The sequence below is a fragment of the Podarcis vaucheri genome (assembly GCF_965113315.1).
Source record: "Podarcis vaucheri genome assembly, chromosome: 2".
Lineage (NCBI taxonomy): Eukaryota > Metazoa > Chordata > Lepidosauria > Squamata > Lacertidae > Podarcis > Podarcis vaucheri.
Window position 1 is genome coordinate 113,899,499 of NC_138760.1, and position 23,861 is coordinate 113,923,359.

At 47.0% G+C, this 23,861-nt stretch overlaps 3 protein-coding genes across 3 annotated transcripts; all 3 read right to left on the reverse strand.

Annotated features, from left to right (window-relative positions):
* LOC309525133 (olfactory receptor 2G3-like) lies at window positions 1-7,587 on the reverse strand. The gene is made up of 2 exons (XM_082210552.1): window positions 7,526-7,587; window positions 1-970 (listed from the first exon to the last, which is right to left on the reverse strand). Exon 2 carries the CDS (start codon window positions 965-967, stop codon window positions 23-25), a length of 945 nt encoding a protein of 314 aa, XP_082066678.1. The 5' UTR covers window positions 968-970; window positions 7,526-7,587; the 3' UTR covers window positions 1-22.
* Window positions 7,588-9,830: 2,243 nt separating this feature from the next.
* Window positions 9,831-13,008, reverse strand: LOC309526993 (olfactory receptor 2G3-like). Its single transcript, XM_082213411.1, has 3 exons — window positions 12,984-13,008; window positions 12,263-12,644; window positions 9,831-10,891 (listed from the first exon to the last, which is right to left on the reverse strand). Exons 2-3 carry the CDS (start codon window positions 12,335-12,337, stop codon window positions 9,944-9,946), a joined length of 1,023 nt encoding a protein of 340 aa, XP_082069537.1. The 5' UTR covers window positions 12,338-12,644; window positions 12,984-13,008; the 3' UTR covers window positions 9,831-9,943.
* A 3,301-nt stretch (window positions 13,009-16,309) lies between these two features.
* On the reverse strand, window positions 16,310-18,709 carry LOC309522090 (olfactory receptor 2G3-like). Its single transcript, XM_082205307.1, has 2 exons — window positions 18,062-18,709; window positions 16,310-17,329 (listed from the first exon to the last, which is right to left on the reverse strand). The coding sequence occupies exons 1-2, from the start codon at window positions 18,203-18,205 to the stop codon at window positions 16,382-16,384; spliced, it is 1,092 nt and encodes a 363-aa protein (XP_082061433.1). The 5' UTR covers window positions 18,206-18,709; the 3' UTR covers window positions 16,310-16,381.
* Window positions 18,710-23,861: the final 5,152 nt, after the last annotated feature.

Sequence of the window (23,861 nt, forward strand, 5' to 3'; positions counted from 1 at the left end):
ATGAAGTTGGGAGACATTGGGCTTAAGTTCTCTTCGTCAGTCTTCTTAGAGCTTTGTGCACCTCTTTGTTCCTCAGGGTATAAATCAGTGGATTGAGCATAGTGGTGACAAATGTATAGAAAAGGGAGGCCATCTTGGACTGGTCATGGGCACTGTTGGACGGGGGCTGGAGGTAGGTGAAAATAGTTGTCCCAAAAAAGAGGGACACCACAATCAAATGGGAGGCACAGGTGTTTAAAGCCTTTCGCTTGCCCTCAGCTGAGCGGATTGCCAGCGTGGCAACTGCAATGTAGCCGTATGAGACCATAATGAGTCCTAGTGGTACTACAAGGAACACTACGCTGGAAGCAAAGAGCACAGCCTCATTGACTGAGGTGTCAACACAGGCCAACTTGATTAAGGCTGGCACCTCGCAGAAAAAGTGATCCACCCGGTTTTGTCCACACCGCGGGAGGCGAAGAGTCATCACCATCTCCACCAGTGAGGTGGTAAGGCCACTAACCCAGGAGACGGCAGCCATTTTGAAGCATAGGGATTGGCTCATAAGGGCACCATAGCGCAGCGGGTGGCAAATGGCCGCATAGCGGTCGTAGGCCATGACAACCAAAAGAATACATTCTGTGGAGCCCAGAGCAAGGAAGATGTAGAGCTGGGCCACACAGGCACCATAACTGATGGTCTTGCTTTTCCGCCAGAAGTTTAACAGCATCTGAGGGCCCACACTGGTGGTGAAGCAAAGATCAAGGAAGGAGAGGTTGCTGAGGAAGAAATACATGGGGGTGTGGAGGTGGGGGTCCAGCCGCGACACCACAATGATGGTTGTGTTGCCCAGCAAGGCCATCATGTAGCAGGGCAGGACAAGACCAAAGAGCAACATCTCCAAGCGTGGGCGGTCAGCCACTCCCAATAAAATGAATTCTCCTTGGTAACTGTGGTTACCTTCTTCCCATACTGCTTTCCTGTACATTATCTGGAAAAAGGAAAACAAGGAAAACAGTGAAACACAAGTTAAAAATTGAGCTAGTTTAAACAGCTGACAGAAGAATATTAGTGATATCGTTCTAAGCCTATGATCACCCAAGATTCCCATACAGTGGTACCTCAGGTTACATACGCTTCAGGTTACAGACTCCGCTAACCCAGAAATAGTGCTTCAGGTTAAGAACTTTGCTTCAGGATGAGAACAGAAATCGTGCTCCGGTGGCGTGGCAGCAGCGGGAGGCCCCATTAGCTAAAGTGGTGCTTCAGGTTAAGAACAGTTTCAGGTTAAGAACGAACCTCCGGAATGAATTAAATACTTAACCTGAGGTACCACTGTACTTGAAAAGAAAATAGATTTCCACATTCTATTCTAGGGTTGCGTTTTTGGCAATGTTGTTGAGCTTTGTTCGACATTTTTGAGCTATTTTTAAGGGAAATCGGCAAAAACAAAATTGCTGACATGTGTTTCCCAAACATTTTGCCCAGATACTACTTCTGATGGAAGGATTCTGTGTATGTCCGGGAAATTTCAATGTACAGCAACCCTACCATATTCCATGTCCAAGCTCTAGTAAGTGCCACCTCTGTCAAACAACTGCTGAATCTATGAATATGAACCAGAAACCATGTGTACAACAAGAAAACATTCTTATTTCCACATGGCTTAACCGTGGTCCTCTAGATCAGTGTTTCCCAACCTTTTTTGGGCAAAGGCACACTTGTTTCATGAAAAAAATCTCGAGGCACACCACCATGCCAGATGGGGAAAGGTCACTTTTTACTTATGTAAAAAAAAATAAAAAAATAGTAACAGCATAGAAGGTAATGGTTAGGCTAGCATCCCTCTTCCAAATATGCTAGGTTTTTATTTGCAGGGACTGTTCTACATGGGAAGGGGAAAGGAAAGTTAATAGAAGGAAAGGCGGGTGGGAGAGAGAGAAAGAAAGAGGGAAGGAAGGGGGGAAGAGAAGTGGAAAGGAGGGAGACCGAGGCAGGGGAGAAGCGTCTGGAGAGTTGCTCCGAAGTTTGGGGGGCCGCGGGGGTGGGCGCGCGTCCCAGGAGGCGGAGGCCAGCCCGGGCTGGGAGCCGCGCCGCGGCCCAGGGGCAGAAGGCGGACCGCGGCTCCTAGGATGTGGAAAGGGGACGGCGGCGCAGGGGGAGGAGACCCGCACGGCTAGGGCAGCGCGCGGGGGGGAGCGGGCCGGAGGCGGACGAGGGGGGCCGCGATCCCGCGCGCCACAAACATGGCCTCCTTCCCCGCGGGCCCCGCCGAGCCCCCCGGCAGGGGAGGGCGGCGCACCCCCGCCGCCGGAGGAGAGCAGAGGCAGGAGGAGGAGGACGAAGGCGCTGCCGAGGAGGCGCGCCAACTTCTGCCAACTTCGGCGCCCGCCCCGTCGCCGCAGGCTCCTCCCGGCCGAGAGCCAGAGGACGGCGGCGGAGCAGGAGGAGGAGGATCAGGTTTGGCGACGGCTGCTGCGTCCTCTCCAAGCGCGGGGCTGGCCTCCGCCGCGCCCGATCCTCCGCGCTCGCCGCGCTTCTCGGCGGAGCAGATCTCGTGCGTGTGCGAGGCGCTGCTGCAGGCGGGCGACCCCGGCCGGCTGAGCCGCTTCCTGGGCTCGCTGCCACCCGACGCCGAGGCGCCGTGCCTGGAGGCGCAGGCGGGCGAGAGCCTGGCCAAGGCGCGGGCGCTGCTGGCCTTCCAGCGCGGCGACTTCGCTGAGCTCTACCGCCTGGTGCAGAGCCGGCGATGGGATGTGGGAGGGAGCTCGCTCGCCGCCCCGCGTGTGCTTGCCGCCGCCGCCCCGCCTCTCGCCGCCCGACTCGCCCGCCTCCCTCCCACGGAACACAAGGAAACTTTCCACGGCACACTAGTGTGCCGTGGAACACCGGTTGGGAAACACTGCTCTAGATGTTGCCAAGCTACAGCTCCTGTTAGCCCCTGCAAGTATGGCCTATAGTTATGAGTGATGTGAGCTTTAGTTCAGCAACATCTGCAGGGCCAATGATTCCCCTGCTTTAATACATCACACCTTGCTGTAGTAATGTGTGGGGAGAAACCCCACACATGACCCTAAGGTGATTCTTTAGCTCTTCTGACTGGTTTTCCTACCCAGACCATAGCTACCGGATGAACTATATCCTCAAGGGTTACAGAAGTCAAGTCCATGCTATAGTGCATAGGTAGGCAACCTAACGCCCATGGGCCAGATCCGGCCCAATCGCCTTCTAAATCTGGCCAGCGGACGGTCCGAGAATCAGCGTGTTTTTACATGAGTAGAATGTGTCCTTTTATTTAAAATGCATCTCTGGGGCACAGGAATTTGTTCATCCCCCCCCCAAAAAAAATATAGTCCGGCCCCCCACAAGATCTGAGGGACAGTCTCCTACTGAAAAAGTTTGCTGACCCCTGCTATAGTGCATAATACATAGTTGAGGATAGCTATGTTTGTGCATTACTGGGGAGAGGGTGATGCAGAGGTAAGAGTAAGATGAGACCATGGCTGAATCTAGACATATATAAAAAACGCTGCGAAAATGCTCTTTAAAAATAAATAAAAAATAACATATATATTGAATTTCCCATTAGCTCACTATCTAATGTCACATTTGTATAATGCAATTAAAACACATATAAAATGTTATATTTGCAGCTGTGTAGCTGAGTCCCATTTGACCAACTAAACCAGGGTTGGGAAACCTCATGCCCAGCAGTGAAAGGCAGCCTTCCAGGTCTCTTAAGAATTCTCCCCACTGTCTCTGCTTTGCCCCCCAAGTGTTTCTCCCTGGCTGGAATCTGCCCTTGAATTCTGCTACTGTCTCTTGCTTGCTGTCTCTTGCTTGAGGGTAGGGTGTGTAGTGTGTGTGTAGAAACTAGCCTAACATATGAAAAGAAAAGCTTACATTTGCTGTTCCACCCACTTTTGCCCTTGGCCCCTCCCACTGATGAGTGGTCCTCAGAAGGTTGCCAGAAGGAATATGTCTTTGGGTGAAAAGACTTCCCCACCCCAGAACTGAGCAGTCTCAAGGAATGGGGCGAAATTTTCACTTCTCATGGCACTGGATGATATGCTCCCCCCACCTTTTATTGTATTGGTTTCCTTAACATCCAGCCTCATTTAGAGGTCTGATGACCCACGAAGGCAACTCATTTCTTCGTGATCATTAGTTGCCATTTTATTGTTCCCCTGTTTCTTTTAGGCATCGAAGCTCAGCCCCTCTCCTTGTTCTTGCAGGTGCTTCCAGATTGAGGCTTAATATCACAAATGGGTCAAGATATCACAAATTCATTGTTAGAAAGTTACTGGATTTGAAGCTCTTCTAGACCCTGTCTATCTTCTCTTTTGAGATCCTTCCAATTTCTCCCATTGTTTTGGATATATTGTAGTACTCCAATAATTTGACAAGCCACTCTATTTTTGTTGGTATAGTACCACAGAGACAGAGACTGGGAGGTGTTTAAAGGATACTTGCAAAACCATATTGAAAAATCAGAACTCCTATTAGAATAAACAAGTTCCGTCTTAAATACTGAAATACTAAATAAGATGGATAACAATGTGTACTAGAAAAAGAAGCATGAAATTAGGTTAAAGGTGTGTGAAAGAAAGTAATAGAAGTGGAAAGAAATTGCAGTTGAGTAGATTGGAAGTCTAACACAAAGGTGGGGTGAGGGGTGGTGGATGGGATTGAGTGGGATTGAGTGTAGGTATGTTTGAATATTTTTAAAGATTGTATGAAATGTATGTTTGTATGCTTGTATATTCACAATATGTGTGTATTAATGCTGAATTATTTTAACAATAAAACCTTTTTTTTAAAAAGAAGAAGCTCTTCTAGACTAGGAAAATCTAAGAGTTTGGGTTCCTTTTAGTTTACGGGGGGGGGGAGGGACACCTTGAAAGATTATTATTGACCTAACTACACATTAGCTGCAGACTCAAGTAACAGAACCACTAAAGCTGTTTTTAAAAAATGAGGGAGAAAGCTGTAATAAATATATTCAATCTGCTCCCCACCTGCATTTTCAAGCTACCTTCATCTGACACGTTTTTTCTGTTCATTTCCGAGCACATGTCTCAAAAGTGGGACGGTAAGAAACTTCAGGGAGGAAAGCAAAGCACAGCAAAATACACACCAGGATATCGTGAAAAGTGCTACATCCCATGAATGGAAAAATATTTCATCTCTGCTAATCTCTTTAATTCTATCATTCACAGCCCCTTTCTTTCTCAAGACGTTCCTCACACTACCTCACCTCTGTCTCAGTGAGAAGCAGATCCCTTGTGTCCAGCTTAGTTTTGCATGTGGGCTACGGGTATCATTTTAATTCTTTAAAATGTGAGTAGCCTGCACTGCAACGGGGGTGGCGCTGTGGGTAAAACCTCAGTGCCTAGGACTTGCTGATCGTATGTTGGGCGGTTCGAATCCCCGTGGCGGGGTGAGCTCCCGTCGTTCGGTCCCAGCTCCTGCCCACCTAGCAGTTCGAAAGCACTCTTAAGTGCAAGTAGATAAATAGGTACCGCTTTATAGCGGGAAGATAAACGGTGTTTCCGTGTGCTGCACTGGTGCTGGCTCGCCATTGCAGCTTCGTCGTGCTGGTCACGTGACCCGGAAGTGTCTTCGGATGGCGCCGGCTCACGGCCTCTAGAGCGAGATGAGCACGCAACCCTAGAGTCGGACACGACTGGCCCCTATGGGCAGGGGTACCTTTACCTTTACCTTTACCTTTAGCCTGCACTGCATTCTGAGATCTCCGAGATAGTCTGGGTGGGGGACAATTGAAGCATGGAAACCCAAGCCATTTGCAATAAATAAAATTAAGAAGAGCCCTGCCAGGTCAAGCCAATGGCTCATCCAGTCCACACAAGAGAGTGGAGGCAACGCTCTGCTTGTGCGGAGGCACACCTCGCACCCGGCATGCAACAGTGTGCCAAGGAGCCTTGTGCCCACGCCCCTTGAACTCCTGCCCCTTGGCTAGAAGACAAGATTTCCCCCCTGATCTTTTGTCCTTTCATAAGATCTGTTTACTAGACAGAATGCTTGGCTGAAGCATGACAAGGAACACAGACACAATCCACTTTTGCAACATCTGCAGGAAACACCTGCTGACGTGTATTAGCTAATGTTTAAAATGTGCTTAGATGGAATGTGTTAAAAGTTCAGAGTGGTTTCACTACCTCTTTTCCAGCTGTATTTTATCCAATAAAAAGAGGCTCCACGAATTTGCCTTTCAGCTTGCTCCTGCACAGCTCACTTGCATCCAACCTCCTGTCGTCCTAGTTATTCCATGGAGTGGTCCATAGTTTTGTCTCTTGGTCTGCTAGGAGAGCCTTTGTTCAGGGAGCTGGTGGCTCAACCCTGGGCGAATGAAGTTCTCACTGGACTAACTCTGGATAGAACTCTCAGGTCAGCCTGAATAGCTCAGTTGGTTAGAGTGTGGTGCTGATAATACCAAGGTCGCAGGTTTGATCCCTGTATGGAGCAGCTGCATATTCCTGCCTTGCAGGAGATTGGACTACTAGATGATCCTCAGAGTCCCTTCCAGCTCTACAATTCAAAGATTCCATGATTCTGCAGTCCATAGATAGGTCTGTGCAGTCATGAGGCTACAGTGAGGAGGATTCCAGAGGTATCTTAGGTGTGCCTATGGACCAAGAAGATAGAATGCTGCCTTACACCACGTTAGAGCGTTAGGCCATCTATCTCAGTATTGTACCATGTTCTTCCACCTTGCATCCTCAGATGTTGTTGGACCTCAACTCCCATCATCCCCGGCCACCTTAGCTGATGGTGGCGCTTGCAACTCAACAACATCTGGGGACCCAAGCTTGAAGGACATTGGTCTATACTGATGGCAGCAGCTGCCCAAGGTTGCAAGCATGGGTCTCTCCAAGACCTTCCTGGCGATTGCGCCTGTATGCAGAGCAGATGTTCTGCCACTGAGCTACAGCCTTCCCTGTGTGACTAGAAGGAGAGGGGCAGAGAGAAAAGACAAAGACGGTGGGAGACAGCCAAGTGAGGGGGAGCCAAGCAAAGGAGGAGACTGTGTAGACGGATAGAGGCAAAGAGATGGAGAGAGAGAGAGGCAGAGAACTACAGCAGAATGGAACAGTGGGAAAGGGAAGGCTTTGAGGAAGATGTTAGGGAGAGAAATCTGTCAGGCTGATGATGGGGAGAGGAGAGGGAGGGAGGAGTGGACCTAGTTTAGCTTTGCAAAGAAACCCACAGCATTCAACACATAGACTTCCGTCCTCAACCTGGTGCCCTCCAGATATTTCAAGACTACAACTCTTGTGAATAAGCGTAACAATCCCATCCTCCCTGACTATTGGCCATGTCAGCTGGGCTGATGGGAACATCTGGAAGGCCCCCTGCCAGGAAAGGCTGCTTGACACCTCTGTGCTATGTACAGAAAGAGATGAAGCAGCTGAAGAATGGAACTGAATGCAGAGAGTCAAAATGCCATGCATTTCGAGCCAGCTTTGTAAGGATCGATGATAGTGGGGCAGAGGGAGGGAAGGACAGCTCCCTTGCCAGCTCTTACCCTGGTTGGCCTTCCTAATTCAGCCCAACGCCTTGACTCCTCTGGCTCAGCATTGTCTTCAAGAGTACCTACATGTACCTGTGCACCTGCATGGGTGCACTAGCATGATTTCTCTAACTCAAAAGGGACCTGTGGGGTCAGAAGAGATGATTTTATTATGACATCACGGAGAAGGGCAGTAATGTCTCTTCCCACTTTCCAACAGCTCTCCTGTTATGGGGCCCCAGGAAGACCAGAGCTCAGACGGAATCATTAGGGAGAGAAAATATACACATTATAATGAGCAAGGAAGCCCCAAAGACTCCCCTACTCCCCCTCCCTTCCACGGCATCCTCAGGAGGAGTTGACGTGCACCAGAGAAGGGATGGAAGGGAAAGAAGTGCTTAACCCTTTAAGGGCAAAGGGCAGTGGAGGAGTGCCCTTCCAGTATTTAAATCCTTAAGCAATAAGTAAACTTTAAAAGTTGCTAGAAGACATTGGTTTTCCCGAGTACTCCAAATTATTTTTTGGAGGCACCTACATCCACCCCAAAACATTTGTGCTTTAAAAAGTTTCGGGATTGTAGCAGGAAGTTATGGGATCTGTACTGAATGGGGATGAAGCAGTGTGAGTTCTCCCAGGTACAAGCCGTATTGAAAGTGGGTTTGCACCACGGGCATAGACAGGCTTTATAGGTTTTTTGGGGAGAGGGGGGAACTGAGTTATCTGCGACCTGATTGGTCAGTTAGATCAGTATTTTTATTTATTGACGTCATTTCAGGGCACAGCTGTCCCCTGCCCCCCCCCAGCAATGCCCATGGATTGCATATAACACCTGCTCATAACATCCTGAGCAAAAACAGTTATGGATGTGCAATAAAAAGAGGCCTCTGGAAGGGCCCACTGCTCCAACCCATTGTTCCAGGATATATCAGACTTGCTTTATGGCAACTGCATTGGGACATATTCAGAAGACCATTGTATCACGAGTTCTGAAGATTTCCCCCTTGCATGCCTTCAGAAGTGCCCAGGCATAGGCTGGGGCTAGCATTTGCAGCCTTGTAGAGCACTCTAAGAATAAATTGCATTAATTGTTACCTTTAAGAGATACGTTAATCTTTAATAGATAGGTTTTAATTCTATTAATGTTTATTAATGTCTGTCTCCTCTTGCTTTGTTCTTTATTTTCCTCATCCTGTTAATAAAACCCATTAAAGAGCAATTTTGATGGTCTTTGTTGTCCAACTGCAGTCATACTAAAAGAAGAAATAAAGTTTTAGGCAAGTGAAGAGTGCCACAAAAGAGGTCAAAGAGGGTTTTTTATTATTATTATTAAAAGATACTATAAACATGCACAGCCATTGTGTTGAGGCTCTAAATATCAGCTGACAAGATCCAAAAGTGAGGAGTGTGCTTAGGTCTTGCTTCTGGCTAGACATCTCATTGGTCAGTGTGAAAACAGGATGCTAGACTTAGGGTTGCCATATTTCAAGAGGTAAAAATCCTGGCGGAAATGACTGGCAGAATCCGAGACCAGGGAGAAGAGTCGGTGGAAGAAGATTGGAAGAAATTTAAAGACTATTTACAGAAATATTGTAAAATTAATGAATGTTAGAACAATGTTGGATAGAAATTAAGGGGTTTTCAGCTGTAATACTATAAAAGAATATGAAAAATGGATTATTAAATAGGTAAAAATTTAATGTTACAATAGCTTAAGATTAAAGACTAGGATAAATAAAGAGGGTAAGGATTTGCTGAACCAACAAACTGAACTGGAATACAAAAAAGGGAGGCGCGAGGAGGTCCGGGAAATAAGCTAATGAAAAATAAGTAATGGAAAGAATGATTATTTTTAACTATTTTTATTTTGTATTTTCTTACTTTTTTATTTTTATTTTGTAACACTTTGAAAATCTTAATAAACATCTTATATAAAAAAATAATAATCCAGACACAAAAATTTGTTGAGCTTTTTTAGGATCTGATAGTAGGTCCTCTGCTGTCGAGCCGTGGCCACCTATGCCAGAACCCAGGTAGCCAGCGCCAGAGGCTGAGCTTGAACCAGAGTCACCCGTGCACATTTTTTCTCAAAAAAACCCCCAAATCCAGGACATTTGCTTTAAGATATACCACCACCACCCCCGGATGGGCATGTAGGACCCCCAAAAGAGGGCATGTCCCAGAATTCCCAGACATATGACAACGCTAGACTATATAGGATTTTGGCTTGATCCAGCTTGGCTCATCTAAAGCAACCTGTAGTCGACCTTTGGGAATAACCATTATAATACATTCTAATTCATTGGATTATTCTGTGGGAGACGAAAATGAAAGGGGAGCTTAGTACATTTCAACAGTGCCATATAAGTGATCAATGATGACTTTTTATTAAAATATAACCACAGAGCCTCTGAATGAAGCTGGGAGACATTGGACTTAAGTTCTCTTCATCAATCTTCTTAGAGCTTTGTGCACCTCTTTGTTCCTCAGGGTATAAATGAGTGGATTGAGCATAGTGGTAACAAATGTATAGAAAAGGGAGGCCATCTTGGCTTGGTCATGGGCATTGTTGGATGGGGGCTGGAGGTAAGTGAAAAGGGCTGTTCCAAAAAAGAGAGACACGACAGTCAAGTGGGAAGCACAGGTGTTGAAGGCCTTCCGCCTGCCCTCAGCTGAGCGGATCCTTAACACAGCAGCCACAATGAAGCTATAAGAGACGACAATGAGGCCTACGGGTGCTACAAGGAACAGCACACTGGAAGTAAAGAGCACAGCCTCGGTGAGTGAAGTGTCAGCGCAGGCCAGTTTGATTAAGGCTGGCACTTCACAGAAAAAATTGTCTATTCGGTTCTCTCCACACCGTGGGAGCCGAAGAGTCATCACTGTCTCCATCACTGGGTTGCAAAGGCCACTAACCCAGGCAGCGGCAGCCATTTTGTAGCATACAGAGTGGCTCATAATGGTAGTGTAGCGCAGCGGGTGGCAGACGGCAGCATAGCGGTCGTAGGCCATGACAACCAAAAGAACACATTCTGTGGAGCCCAGAGCAAGGAAGATGTAGAGCTGGGCCACACAGGCACCATAACTGATGGTCTTGCTTTTCCTCCAGAAGTTCACCAGCATCTGCGGGCCCACACTGGTGGTGAAGCACAGATCAAGGACAGAGAGATTGGTGAGGAAGAAATACATGGGGGTGTGGAGATGGGGGTCCAGCCGCGACACCACAATGATGGTTGTATTACCCAGCAAGGTAATTGTGTAGCACACCAGGACAAGACCAAAGAGCAACATCTCCAAGCGTGGGCGGTCAGCCACTCCCAGTAAAATGAATTCGCCTTCATAGCTCTGATTACCTTCTTCCCACAATCCTTCCCTGTACAATATGTAGAAAAGGAAGAAACAAAAATAGCAAAACACCTACTCAAAATGGAGTTGGGATAAACAGTTAGCACAATAGCAACAGTGGCATGGTCCAGCACCGAGGACCTTCTGGCAGTTCCCTTGCCGTGAGAAGCCAAATTACAGGGAACCAGGCAGAGGGCCTTCTCGGTAGTGGTGCCCTCCCTGTGGAACGGCCTCCCACCAGATGTCAAAGAGAACAACTACTACCAGACTTTTAGAAGACATCTGAAGGCAGCCCTGTTTAGGGAAGCTTTTAATGTTTGATGTATTACAGTATTTTAATATTATTTTTGGAAGCCGCCCAGAGTGGCTGGGGAAGCCCAACCAGATGGGCGGGGTATAAATAATAAATTATGATTATTATTATTATTGCAAGGCTGTGATCACCCAATGATTTTCATTCTTGGACATGAGACTAGTCCCCGTTCTCCAAATCCAAGCTCCAGTTAAGTGTAATATCTACCCAAACTGCTTCTGAATCTTTACAGTATGAATATGAACCAGGAACCACGTGTACAAGAAAACCTTCTCATGTTTACATGACTTAACATTTAGCCCTCCAGATGTTGCTGAAGCACAATTCTTATCAGCCCCAGCAAGCATGGCCAAATACTGGGATGATGCGAGTTGTAGTTCACCAACATCTGGAGGGCCAAAGGTAATCTACTATTTTTTTAAAACAACAACAACAACAACATTTAAACCAGATGATTGTCAGAAGAATAGGGTGCAGACTTATATGCAGTTTTATACACATTACTTGGCTGGAGAGCTGTGCTGTGTGAATTTCAAAGAATGGCCATGTTTAGGTTAGCATATTTATTTCAGAAGGAGCAAATTACATAATTTCATTTCAAATTACAAGCTCAATCAAATGTCTCCTCCATCCCTGGTCAATACACATTTAATCAACATGAAGACATGGTGTAGCTTTGCTTTCAACAGTATTGGTGCATGCCCCCTGTCGAGAACCTGCTCTACATCCGAAATAATCAGTCTCACACCAAGATGACTTGAAGAAAAAGCTTTGACCGCTGCAGCGCAATGTTTATTGAGAGCAGTAAAAATAATTCATCCTCTCTCCTCCAGCACAGCATTTGTTGTGTCTCGTACTTAACAAAGTAACAATCAAAAGGAATGCAACCTTGCCCCTGCCCACAGACAAAGAGAGTCCTATGCTACGTGAGCCAATCATTTAGTCTAGCATGAGGTGTTCACGTGCTCATCATGCTCTTAGCAATATCTCATGCTGTAAAATCACTCTGCAATAATAAGAACTCTGCTTATGCTCCTATGTACAAGCAATCATTTCCCCACAGCCCCCTGAATATTCAAAGGGTCCCAGATGCTTACCCATGGTTCCGTTTTCTTGGACTGAGGGACAGCGGAGACGGTGGTGTCTTTAAGAGAGATGGTTTCTTTGCACATATATACCACCTGGGCCTATGATGGAGGGGTTGGCAGCATTACACTCCAAGAGGGTCTTCCTTCTCCCATAGCCACAGCCTTGGATTCCAGTAGAAATCAGGTATGACTCTCCCTCTGTCTTTCTAGCCTGTAGCTTTTTCTCCAGCTTCTAGCTCTCCTAACTCAATTCTGCACTCTGGCCTTGGTCTCCCTGGCTAGCAGGTAGTTTAGGGAGGGAGGCTCACCCATTTGCACAGAGCCACTCCCTTTGTTACCTTAAATCCTACGTAGCAGGCCATTACCAGGCTGGTCTAGCTAGTCCAGGGGTCTGCAACCCGCGGCTCCGGAGCCGCATGTGGCTCTTTTACACCTTTGCCACGGCTCCGGGACGGATACTAGCGAGGGGAGGAGGCGCATTGTGCGCCCCGACACTCCCCACTGTGGTGGGTGCTGTACTGGCTGTGACGTCGCATGGGGGCAGTGCGTGCGTTAGTCACGCACTGTCCCGACGTCACCTTCCCACCCGCTGTCAGATCGGAGGGCAGCGGCGTGCATGCTTTAAATGTTGCAATGGTTTTGCGGCTCCCAGGTGTTTTTTTCTTCGGAAACGGGTCCAAGTGGCTCTTTTTGTCTTAAAGGTTGCAGACCCCTGAGCTAGTCCAAGAACTGAATCCATGCTGGATCCAGGAATTAGAAGGGGCCCGGGCATACAGCCTGTTCCCCCCTCAAACTAATAACAGTATTTTCATAGAATCATAGAACTGTAGTGTTGGAAGGGACCCCTGTGGGATGTGAAGGTACAGTAAAGTTCAACATTCTGACAGAGGACTAACGACCTTCATGTTCTAACTGGTTGCTGTGACAATCAGTTTTGCGGTTGGTGCTAGTTTTGAGAGATAACTGCTCAGTTGCATGACTTGATGATTGCTACAGCAAATTAAAGAGACTATGCACTTCTTAGCAAGGAAGTGGACAGCAAGGAACTGGGAGATGTTCAGTACTACCTTGGGATTCAAGCTGAAAGAGAAGAAGACAGCTCGTTTCTTCTCAACCAAAGGCAAAAGATCCATGAACTAATTGAAAGCATGCAGATGCAAGCTGAAAACACAGTTGCTACAGCCATGGCCACTGACTTCTTAAAGAATCACCAGAGTTCAAACCTGTTGCCAGACAACAATATCGGTCAGTGATTGGTAAACCTTTGTATTCAGTTACCACATGTAGACCTGACATAGCCAATACTGTGGGCATACTTAGTAGAAAAGTAAATGCCCCCACTGAATATGATTGGGCAGGAGTTTAAAGGGTGGTGCAGTATCTAAAGCAGTGTTTCCCAACCTTGGGCCTCCAGCTGTTTTTGAACTACAATTCCCATCATCCCTGACCACTGGTCTTGCTAGCTAGGGATGATGGGAGTTGTAGTCCAAAAACAGCTGGAGGCCCAAGGTTGGGAAACACTGATCTAAAGGGTACTATATATTCTAAATGAAGGGTAGCAGCTGTCAGTAATCCTGGTTTGATTGGGTATACTGGGGCAGATTGGGCTGGCGATTATGCTGATTATAAATCCACAAGTGGATATGTGTTTATGTTCAGGGATGGACCTGTTTCATGGGGTAGTTATAAACAGAACTGTGTAGCATTATCTTCCACAGAAGCAGAGTATGTTGCAGCTACAGAAGCATGCAGAGAGTGGCAAGGGAGACAGCTCAAACCAGGAGACAGGGATGTGGAATCTCATATGTTTGGAGACATCTGCATAATGATCAATGCAAAAGGTGGAAGAAAAAGGGAAATGCTCCCCCCCAAAAAAACTCTTACTTGGGTTGGCTTGCCTAATTCAGTCCAGCGCCTGGGCCCTTCTGTCTCAGCACTGTGTCCCATAGTATCTGTTAGTATCTGCACATCTACATGACTGTAGTAGCACGGTCTCTCTCAAAAGGGGCCTTCTGGAGTCAGGAGAAGTGACTTTATGATGTTATCCAGCAGGGAGGTGGTGGAGTGAGCTGCTATCCACCTCCATCTTCAGCAGCTCCCTGAAGAACCATCATGGAGCCGCAGAAGGAACAGAACTCAGACTCAATAATTAGGGGGAAAATTTACGAAGGCTCAAAGGACTCTCCTCCTCGCTTGCATAATGTCCTCTGGAGGCTGTGACTTGCACAAGAGAAAGCATGGAAAGAAAAATACTACTTAACTCCTTAGGGAGCAAAAGTCTTTGAATTAACTAGCTATATGGGAATAGGCAAGGTGCTGGTCAATACTTCCATAGAGTGTATAAGGTCGAAGCCCACCAAAGGGAATCTCATTGCAGACCTTCCTGTAGACCCATTTGACCCCTTGCCTGCCCAAGAAGCGGGATTCTCCAGCAACAGATGGGGCCATAAGATCTTGTCTGTCTCCTCTTCCTTCATTCTTTATTTTCCTCATCCTGTTAATAAAAAACATTAAAGAGCAATTTTGATGGTCTTTGTTGTCCATCTGAATCCTAAAGGTCCACTGTCTTAGGCAGAACACCAACCTTTTTTGAGTTAATGCATCTGACTGGAGCGAGTCAGCAGTAAATCACACTGAGCAAGTTGGAGTTAACTCTTTACTAGCAAAAACAAGATCTGTGGAGGAGTGTCAGGCCTAATGAGCACAGCAACTCATCTCCAGTGGGTCTTGCTCCCATGAAGCAATAGCCAAGTCTCCTCATAGCTGCCTAAGTCCCCTCCTCACCAGGGTTAACCCCCCCCCCAGCAATCTGAGACTGCACCTGGGTGAAGCTAACTTCTCCCTTGTCATACCTCTCATGGTTATGTGAAACCAGCAGGAAGGGGAGCTCATCACAGCAGGTGGGGGAGACACCCATGCCTCTTCACCAGCCAGACTCATCCCTACCTCGTGGTCTCTCTCCTTTCTTGCTTCAGCTCCTGTCTCTGATTCTGGATTTCTCTCTGCTACAGGCTCCTCTGAGTCACTGAGCCCTGCTACCTCTTCAGCTACCAAACCTCCTCCCAGTCTTCTCCCTCTTCTCCCTTTGACCACTCAGCGTTGTCCCACCACCAATCCCCAAGCTCTGAGCTGTGTCCTCCCACCATTCCTCAAATTCAAGCCAGTCTATGACAGCATTTTACTCTGGCTGATCATGTCATGGGAACCAAGAGTGTTGTATTACTGCTGGTGGGAGCAGCTTAAGTACCGCAGAACCAATTTGGCACTGTTCCCCCTCTCCCCACCCTGCATCTTTGACCTTACAGTGGATCTTTGGGAAGGAAGATTGATCCTCCATTCTTATTCCCATCTACCTAATGGTCAAATTAATGACAGTCAAACTGAAAGAAAAAAATAAAGCTTTAGGCAAGTGAAGAGTGCCACAAAAGTGATCAAAGAGGGTTTTTATTATTATTAAAAGATACTATAAACATGCACAGCCATTGTGTTGAGGCTTTAAATATCAGTTGACAAGATCCAAAAGTAAGGAGTGTGCTTAGGTCTTGCTTCTGGCTAGACATCTTATTGGTCATTGTGAAAACAGGATGCTAGATTTAGGGTTGTCATATTTCAAGATGCAAAAATCCGGACACAAAAATTTGTTGAGCTTTTTTTAGGGCAATCGCCCGATAGCACCTCTGCTGCCGCTGAGCCCTAGACACCTATGCCAGAGCCTGAGTCGCCAGCGCCGGAGCCTGAGTTTGAACCAGAGTCACCAGTGCACATTTTTTCTCAACCCCCCCCCCCCAAACCAGGGCATATGCTTTAAGATGTAAAATTTCTCCTGGATGGGCATGTAGGACCCCCAAAAGAGGGCATGTCCGGGAATTCCCAGACTTATGGCAATGCTAGACTAGACAGGATTTTGGCTTGAACCCGTTGGCTCATCTTAAGCAACTTGTAGTTGGCCTTTGGGAATAACCGTTATAATAATTGCTGAAAGAAACCTAATTCATTGGATTAGTCTGTGGGTGACAAAAATGAAAGGGGAGCTTTGAACATTTGAACAGTGCCATATAAGTGACCAATGAGGACTTTTTATTAAAATATAACCACAGAGCCTCTGAATGAAGCTGGGAGACATTGGGCTTAAGTTCTCTTCATCAATCTTCTTAGAGCTTTGTGCACCTCTTTGTTCCTCAGGGTATAAATGAGTGGATTGAGCATAGTGGTAACAAATGTATAGAAAAGGGAGGCCATCTTGGCTTGGTCACGAACATTGTTGGACGGGCGTTGGAGGTAAGTGAAAAGGGCTGTTCCAAAAAAGAGAGACACGACAGTCAAGTGGGAAGCACAGGTGTTGAAGGCCTTCCGCCTGCCCTCAGCTGAGCGGATCCTTAACACAGCAGCCACAATGAAGCTATAAGAGACGACAATGAGGCCTAGAGGTGTTACAAGGAAGAGAACACTGGAAATAAAGAGCACATTTTCAGTGAACGTGGTGTCAATACAGGCCAGTTTAATTAAGGCGGGCACCTCACAGAAAAAATTGTCTATTCGGTTCTCTCCACACCGTGGGAGCCGAAGAGTCATCACTGTTATTATCACTGGGTTGCAAAGGCCACTAACCCAGGCAACAGCAGCCATTTTGTAGCATACAGAGTGGTTCATAATGGTAGTGTAGCGCAGTGGGTGGCAGACAGCAGCATAGCGGTCATAAGCCATGGAAACCAAAATAATACATTCTGTGGAGCCCAAAGCAAGGTAGATGTAGAGCTGGGCTACACAGGCACCGTAACTGATGGTCTTCCTTTCCCGCCAGAAGTTCACCAACATCTGCGGGCCCACACTGGTGGTGAAGCAAAGATCAATGATAGAGAGATTGGTGAGGAAAAAATACATGGGGGTGTGGAGATGGGGGTCCAGCCATGACACCACAATGATGGTTGTATTACCCAGCCAGGTAATCGTGTAGCAGGTCAGGACAAGACCAAAGAGCAACATCTCCAAGCGTGGGCGGTCAGCCACTCCCAGTAAAATGAATTCTCCTTCATAGCTCTGATTACCTTCTTCCCACAATCTTTCCCTGTACATTATCTAGAAAAGGAAGAAACAAAAATAGCAAAATACCTACTCAAAAATGGAGCTGGAATAAACAGTTGGCACAAAAGCAATAGTGGCATGGTTGCAAGACTGTGTGTGATCACCCAGTGATTCTCATTCTTGGACATGAGACTCGTCCCCGTTCTCCAAATCCAAGCTCCACTTAAGTGTACTCTCTACCCAAACTGCTTCTTCAATCTATGCAGTATGAATATGAACCAGGACCATGCGTACAACGAGAAAACCGTCTCATTTTTATATAGCTTAATGTAGGGATGGGGAACATTCAGCCCTTCAGATGTTGCTGAAGTGCAGTTCTTTTCAGCCCCAGCAAGCATGGCCAAATACTGGGATGATGCGAGTTGTAGTTCACCAACATCTGGAGGGGAGAAGGTAATCTACTATTTTTTGAAAAACAACAACACAACAACATTTAAACCAGATGATTGTCAGAAGAATAGGGTGCAGACTTATAGGCGGTTTTATACACATTACTTGACTGGAGAGCTGCGCTGTGTGAATTTCATAGAATGGCCATGTTTAGGTTAGCATATTTATTTCAGAAGGAGCAAATTATGTAACTTCATTTTAAATTAGAACCTCAGTCTAATGTCTCCTCCATCCCCGGTCAATACACATTTAATCAACATGAAGACATGGTGTAGCTTTGCTTTCAACAGTATTGGTGCATGCCCCTTGAATATTCAAAGGGTCCCAGATGCTTACCCAGGGTTCCGTTTCCTTGGACTGAGGGACAGCGGAGACGGTGGTGTCTTTAAGAGAGATGGTTTCTTTGCACATATATACCACCTGGGCCAATGATGTAGGGGTTGGCAGCATTACACTCCAAGAGGGTCTTCCTTCTCCCATAGCCACAGCCTTGGATTCCAGTAGAAATCAGGTATGACTCTCCCTCTGTCTTTCTAGCCTGTAGCTTTTTCTCCAGCTTCTTGCTCTCCTAACTCAATTCTGCACTCTGGCCTTGGTCTCCCTGGCTAGCAGGTAGTTTAGGGAGGGAGGCTCACCCATTTGCACAGAACCACTTCCTTTGTTACCTTAAATCATACTTAGCGGGCCATTATCAGGCTGGTCTAGCTAGTCCAAGAACTGAATCCATGCTGGATCCAGGAATTAGAAGGGGTGGTGCTGTGGGTTAAGCAACAGAGCCTAGGGCTTGCCGATCAGAAGGTCGGCGGTTCGAATCCCCGTGACAGGGTGAGCTGCCATTGCTTGGTCCCTGCTCCTGCCAACCTAGCAGTTCGAAAGCACGAAGTACAAGTAGATAAATAGGTACCACTCCGGCAGGAAGGTAAACGGTGTTTCCATGCACTGCTCTTGTTCGCCAGAAGCGGCTTAGTCATGCTGGCCACATGACCCGGAAGCTGTATGCCGGCTCCCTCGGCCAATAAAGTGAGATGAGCGCCACAACCCCAGAGTCATCCGCGACTGGACCTAATGGTCAGGGGTCCCTTTAACTTTACCTTACCAGGCTGGTCTAGCTAGTCCAAGAACTGAATCCATGCTGGATCCAGGAATTAGAAGGGGCCCAGGCATACAGCCTGTTCCCCCCTCAAACTCATAACAGTATTTTCATAGAACCATAAAACTGTAGTGTTGGAAGGGACCCCGAGGGTCATCTAGTTCAACCTCTGCAATGTAGGAATCTCAACTAAAGCATCTGTTTGGTTTGGTTTGGTTTCTTAAACAAAATCTCTTACAAAAGGCTCTTTCAAAAGCTGAACATTCATGACATAAGTGACTTCTTTGTAAGTGGATTGGAGTCAGAGAGAATAGTGTAGTTTTCTGTTTTGGTATTAGTAGCTGTGAAGTATTCAGAATTGCAAAACTGTAAGCAGAGATCTCCAGAGGGAATCTCTCCAGGCTTCACTGGGGCAAACAGCTCTTCATATCTAGGATGAGTTTGACTAGTGCAGCAGCTGCAGAATACATGCCTACAATATGAGGAGGATATATCCACCCCTTCTTTCCACCTATAGTTATGGGCGATGTGAGCTTTAATTCAGCAACATCTGCAGGGCCAATGATTCCCCTGCTTTAATACATCACACCTTGCTGCAGTAATGTGTGGGGAGAAACCCCACACATGACCCCGAGGTGATTCTTTAGCTCTTCCGACTGGTTTTCCTACCCAGACCATAGCTATGGGATGAACTATATCCTCAAGGGTTACAGAAGTCAAGTCCATGCTATAGTGCATAGGTAGGCAACCTAACGCCCATGGGCCAGATCCGGCCCAATCGCCTTCTAAATCCGGCCAGCGGACGGTCCGAGAATCAGCGTGTTTTTACATGAGTAGAATGTGTCCTTTTATTTAAAATGCCTCTCTGGGTTATTTGAGGGGCATAGGAAATCATTCTTCCCCCCCCCAAAAAATAGCCCGGCCCTCCACAAGGTCCGAGGGACAGTGGACCAGCCCCCTGCTGAAAAAGTTTGCTGGCCCCTGGATTATGCCCAAGCCCTCTCCGCACAGCTCTGAGGTGAGCCAGTGACGTCTGCATTGCCTGCTCAGGTCAGCACCAGCGCCATCCAAACCAGCCAAATACAGGCTCAATCAAACTGGAGGGATGAGAAGCGTGCATGGGTGCCTGTGTGGAAGGAGGTGGCTAAATGGACACGGGAGGGGGGAGTTTAAGTTGCGGGGAGAAGGAAAGGGAGGCAAAAGTTCTCTCTCTGAAAAGCCAGCGGGAGCGCGCGCCTCTCCGTCTGCGTACTCCTCCTCCTCCCGCCTCCCGCCTCAAGCCGGCTCCCTTCTCCTTCTCCTTCTCCTTCTGCCTTTGTTAGGCGCGTGCGTCATTCTCAGGCTGCCTCACAGAGAAGTTGGGCTGCGATGGACAGAAATCAGTCAGGTGATCTACGAGTTGATCGCGGTCGACCTGCTGGGCAGTGCTTACACTGTGAAAGAAAGGCCTAAGGGAGGATGCCAGGGAGATGAAATTATAAGGCTGACTCGGAGAGGGGAGAGCGAGCAGTTCACCTAAGTTTAGATTTGCAAAGAAAATGAATGAATTAAACATTTAGCCTTGACGCCCTCCTTGTCCAAACCCGATGCCCTCCAGATATTTAAGACTAAAACTCCCTTCCCTATTAACTCTTAGTCTTGTCAACTGGCATTGATGGGAGTTGTTGCTGAAAATAATCTGGCAGGCACCACACCAGGGAAGGCTGCTCTGTACAGAAATAGTTGAATCAGATGAAGAATGAAATAAGATTGAATGAAGAGAAAAGGCATTCAGGGGGAGAGTGTCAAGGGAGACAGCTCAAAGCAGGAGACAGGGATGCGGAATCTCATATATTCCTAGCTGTCAACCTTCCCTTTTTTTGTGGGAAATTCCCTTCTTCCAGCGCCATTTCCCGCTGCTTCCCACTGCTACCCTGGATTGTTAGATATCCCGTAGACTGTCCCCGGGACAGGTGAGGCTGCTGATCCCGTATTTTCGAGGCTGCTAATCCCTCATTTTCAAATCTGAAAGTTGACAGCTATGCATATATTTGGAGACATCTGTGTAATGACCAATGGAAAAGGTGGAAGAAAAAGGGAAATGCTTCCCCCAGAAAACTCTTACTTGGGTTGGCTTGCCTAATTCAGTCCAGCGCCTGGGCCCTTCTGTCTCAGCACTGTGTCCCATAGTATCTGTTAGTACCTGCACATCTAAATGACCATAGTAGCACGGTCTCTCTCAAAAGGGGCCTTCTGGAGTCAGGAGAAGTGACTTTATGATGTTATCCAGCAGGGAGGTGGTGGAGTGAGCTGCTACCCACCCCAATCTTCAGCAGCTCCCTGAAGAACCATCATGGAGCCGCAGAAGGAACAGAACTCAAGACTCAATAATTAGGGGGAAATTTTATGCTGCAGCCATGAGCAAAGAAGCCTCAAAGGATTTTCCTCCTCCTTGCTTGCGCAATGCCATTTGGAGTCTGTGACTTGCATGAGGTAAGGCATGGAAAGAAAAATACTACTTAACTCTTTAGGGAGCAAAAGTCTTTGAATCAACTAGCTATATGGAAACTGTTGGTCGGATAAATTTATTTCATTGCATATTGATATTTCTGAGTACTCCAATTTGCTCTTTGGACACTTCGTGTTGGTGTCACATTTAGATAACTAGTTTTAGTCTGGGGGTGGGATCTGGGTTCACATCATCATACAGCCACAAACTTCACTAGGAATTGATCCACATTTGGTTTTTCTCCCCCTTGGCTTTTTGTCTCCTTGCTATGCATACGACACAGTTCACCCCCCCTTGTGGTGATGTACTGCTATTCAAGGCCCTGTCAGTGATATTCTGCAACATGTTTTTTACACCATCATTGTGTATTAGTGGCAGTCCTTTTTCCCTCCTAAAAAACTGTTTAGGGGTACTCTCATTTTCCTACTCATATTGAAATACTCCCCCTCAATGAGGCCAAACTTAGATTCACAAAATGTTTAGGGGTATGCGTAATAATAATAATAATAATAATAATAATAATAATAATAATAATTTATTATTTATACCCCGCCCATCTGGCTGAGTTTCCCCAGCCACTCTGGGCAGCTCCCAATCAAGTGTTAAAAACAGTACAGCGTTACATATTAAAAACTTCCCTGAACAGGGCTGCCTTCAGATGTCTTTTAAAGAGAAGATAGCTGCTTATTTCCTTCACATCTGAAGGGAGGGTGTTCCACAGGGCGGGCGCCATGACCGAGAAGGCCCTCTGTCTGGTTCCCTGTAGCCTCACTTCTTACAATGAGGGAACCACCAGAAGGCCCTCGCCGCTGGACCTCAGTGTCCGGGCTGAACGATGGGGGTGGAGACGCCCCCCACCCCAAAGCACTGGTTAGTTGTAGCATAAAGGATTTGCTTCGGGTTGTTCTGTGATGCTTCCTCATTGTTACCACATAACTGCTGGGGCTATAGCATAACAAATGTGGGAGAAACCCCCTACACCAAACATTTGTGGTATAGAATATTTCAACAGGAAGTTTGCAATGAATGGAAATGCAGCAGTGTGACTGCCCCCCCCCCAAATTCTCCAGGTGCAATCAGCATGGTTTGGGCAACCCAGCCAGATGGGCAGGGTACATATAAAATTGTTGTTGTTGCTGCTGGATTGTATGTGACCACCCCAAAAGCATCCTGAGCGCAAAGAGCTATGAATGTGTGTTAAAAAGGACAGCTGCAGGGGCCCTTAATTTGACTTTGCAATCCAAGATCTTTCGGCTTACCTGTCTGCCAATTCTACACACACACACACACACACACACCCCACACACCAACACACTACTTTTCTGTTTAAAGAATTTTACGGCTGCTGATTGTCATTGTGTCATGTGAACCAGCCATGTGGCATTATTGCTACTTTGGTGGGGGTGACTTCCATCCTGCAGAACCAGTTTGACACTGTCTTTCCCACCTTCCTTCCCCTCCCATCTTTGGCCTTACAGTAGATCTGTAAAGGTAAAGGGATCCCTGACCATTAGGTTCAGTTGTGACCGACTCTGGGGTTGCGGCGCTCACCTCCCTCCCTTGGCCGAGGGAGCCGGCGTACAGCTTCCGGGTCATGTGACCAGCATGACTAACCTGCTTCTGGCGAACCAGAGCAGCGCACGGAAACATTGTTTACCTTCCTGCCGGAGCAGTACCTATTTATCTACTTGCACTTTGATGTGCTTTCGAACTGCTAGGTTGGCAGGAGCAGGGACCGAGCAACGGGAGCTCACCCTGTCGCGGGTATTCGAACTGCTGACCTTCTGATCGGCAAGCCGTAGGCTCTGTGGTTTAACCCACAGCGCCACCCACGTCCCATACAGTAGATGTGTAGGAAGGACATTTTATCTTCCATTTTATTCCCAACAGTCGTATTAATGGCAGGCTTTTTTATCTTTATTTTTTTTTAAAGGATATTAGTTCTCAGTGCACACCTCCAAATGTAACTTCTCAATAAATAATGCTGCTAGGGATGAAGGAGGACTTGGATTTTGTTCCCATGTTAATAAGAAAGTACCTAATAGGCACCAGCAGTTACCATTCAACCTTAAAATGAATGCACCTGGACTCTGAAGGTGAATGTAGACATTACACTGAACATGGCGTTCAGGCTCTAAATATCAGTTGCCAGGAACCGCAACTGGAGAGGGTGGTTGTTGTGCTCTCTTTGAGCTTATCCACTTTGAGCTTTCCTCCACGCTTTCCAGACGTGGCCCATGCTTTAAATCTGCGCCTGAATGACCTTTTGCTTTAAAGAGTGTTTTCTGTGGTGGATGCTCTGGAGCAAAATGGGGGGGGGCACCTTTTAAAACAAGGACATGTGCCTGGAAAGAACGTACCTCAGGATATAAATTAGTGCATTAAGCATGGTGACAACAAATGTATAGAAAAAGGAAACCATCTTGCCTGGTCACAAGAATAGTTGGACCGGGGCTGAAGGTAACTGAAAATGGCTGCCCCATAAAACAGCGACACCACAATCAAGTGGGAGGCACAGGTGTTGAAGGCCTTTTGACTCCCCTCAGCTGAGTAAACCT